The 234-nt window shown below is 71.4% G+C and overlaps 1 protein-coding gene across 1 annotated transcript in view; it reads right to left on the reverse strand.

Moving 5' to 3' along the window:
- FASN (fatty acid synthase) overlaps positions 1-234 on the reverse strand; it is a 54054-nt gene that overhangs the window by 30191 nt on the left and 23629 nt on the right. Inside the window, 1 exon segment of the mRNA XM_015559883.1 lies at positions 71-230. Within this exon segment, the coding sequence (XP_015415369.1) occupies positions 71-230 (160 nt within the window).

A 234-nucleotide genomic window follows, 5' to 3' on the forward strand; every position in this document is an offset into this window, starting at 1 on the left:
GCAGAGGGAGGGGTCACTCAGGCCCCACCGGCCACGTCTGCGTTGGGCCTGGGCTCCCGGCCGCTGACTCACCAGTCGGAGGGCACGTCCCACAGGAAGTCCTGGGACAGCAGGACGGAGGTGGCCAGGCCTTCGGCGGGCACCAGCCCCATCACGCGCTTGCCGCTGGGGTCTCGGCCAGAGAACTCCATGCCCAGCATGCAGTCCCGGGCAGCCCACTTCCCTGGGGGCAGC

The sequence above is a fragment of the Myotis davidii genome, unplaced genomic scaffold, assembly GCF_000327345.1.
Source record: "Myotis davidii unplaced genomic scaffold, ASM32734v1 scaffold211, whole genome shotgun sequence".
NCBI lineage: Eukaryota > Metazoa > Chordata > Mammalia > Chiroptera > Vespertilionidae > Myotis > Myotis davidii.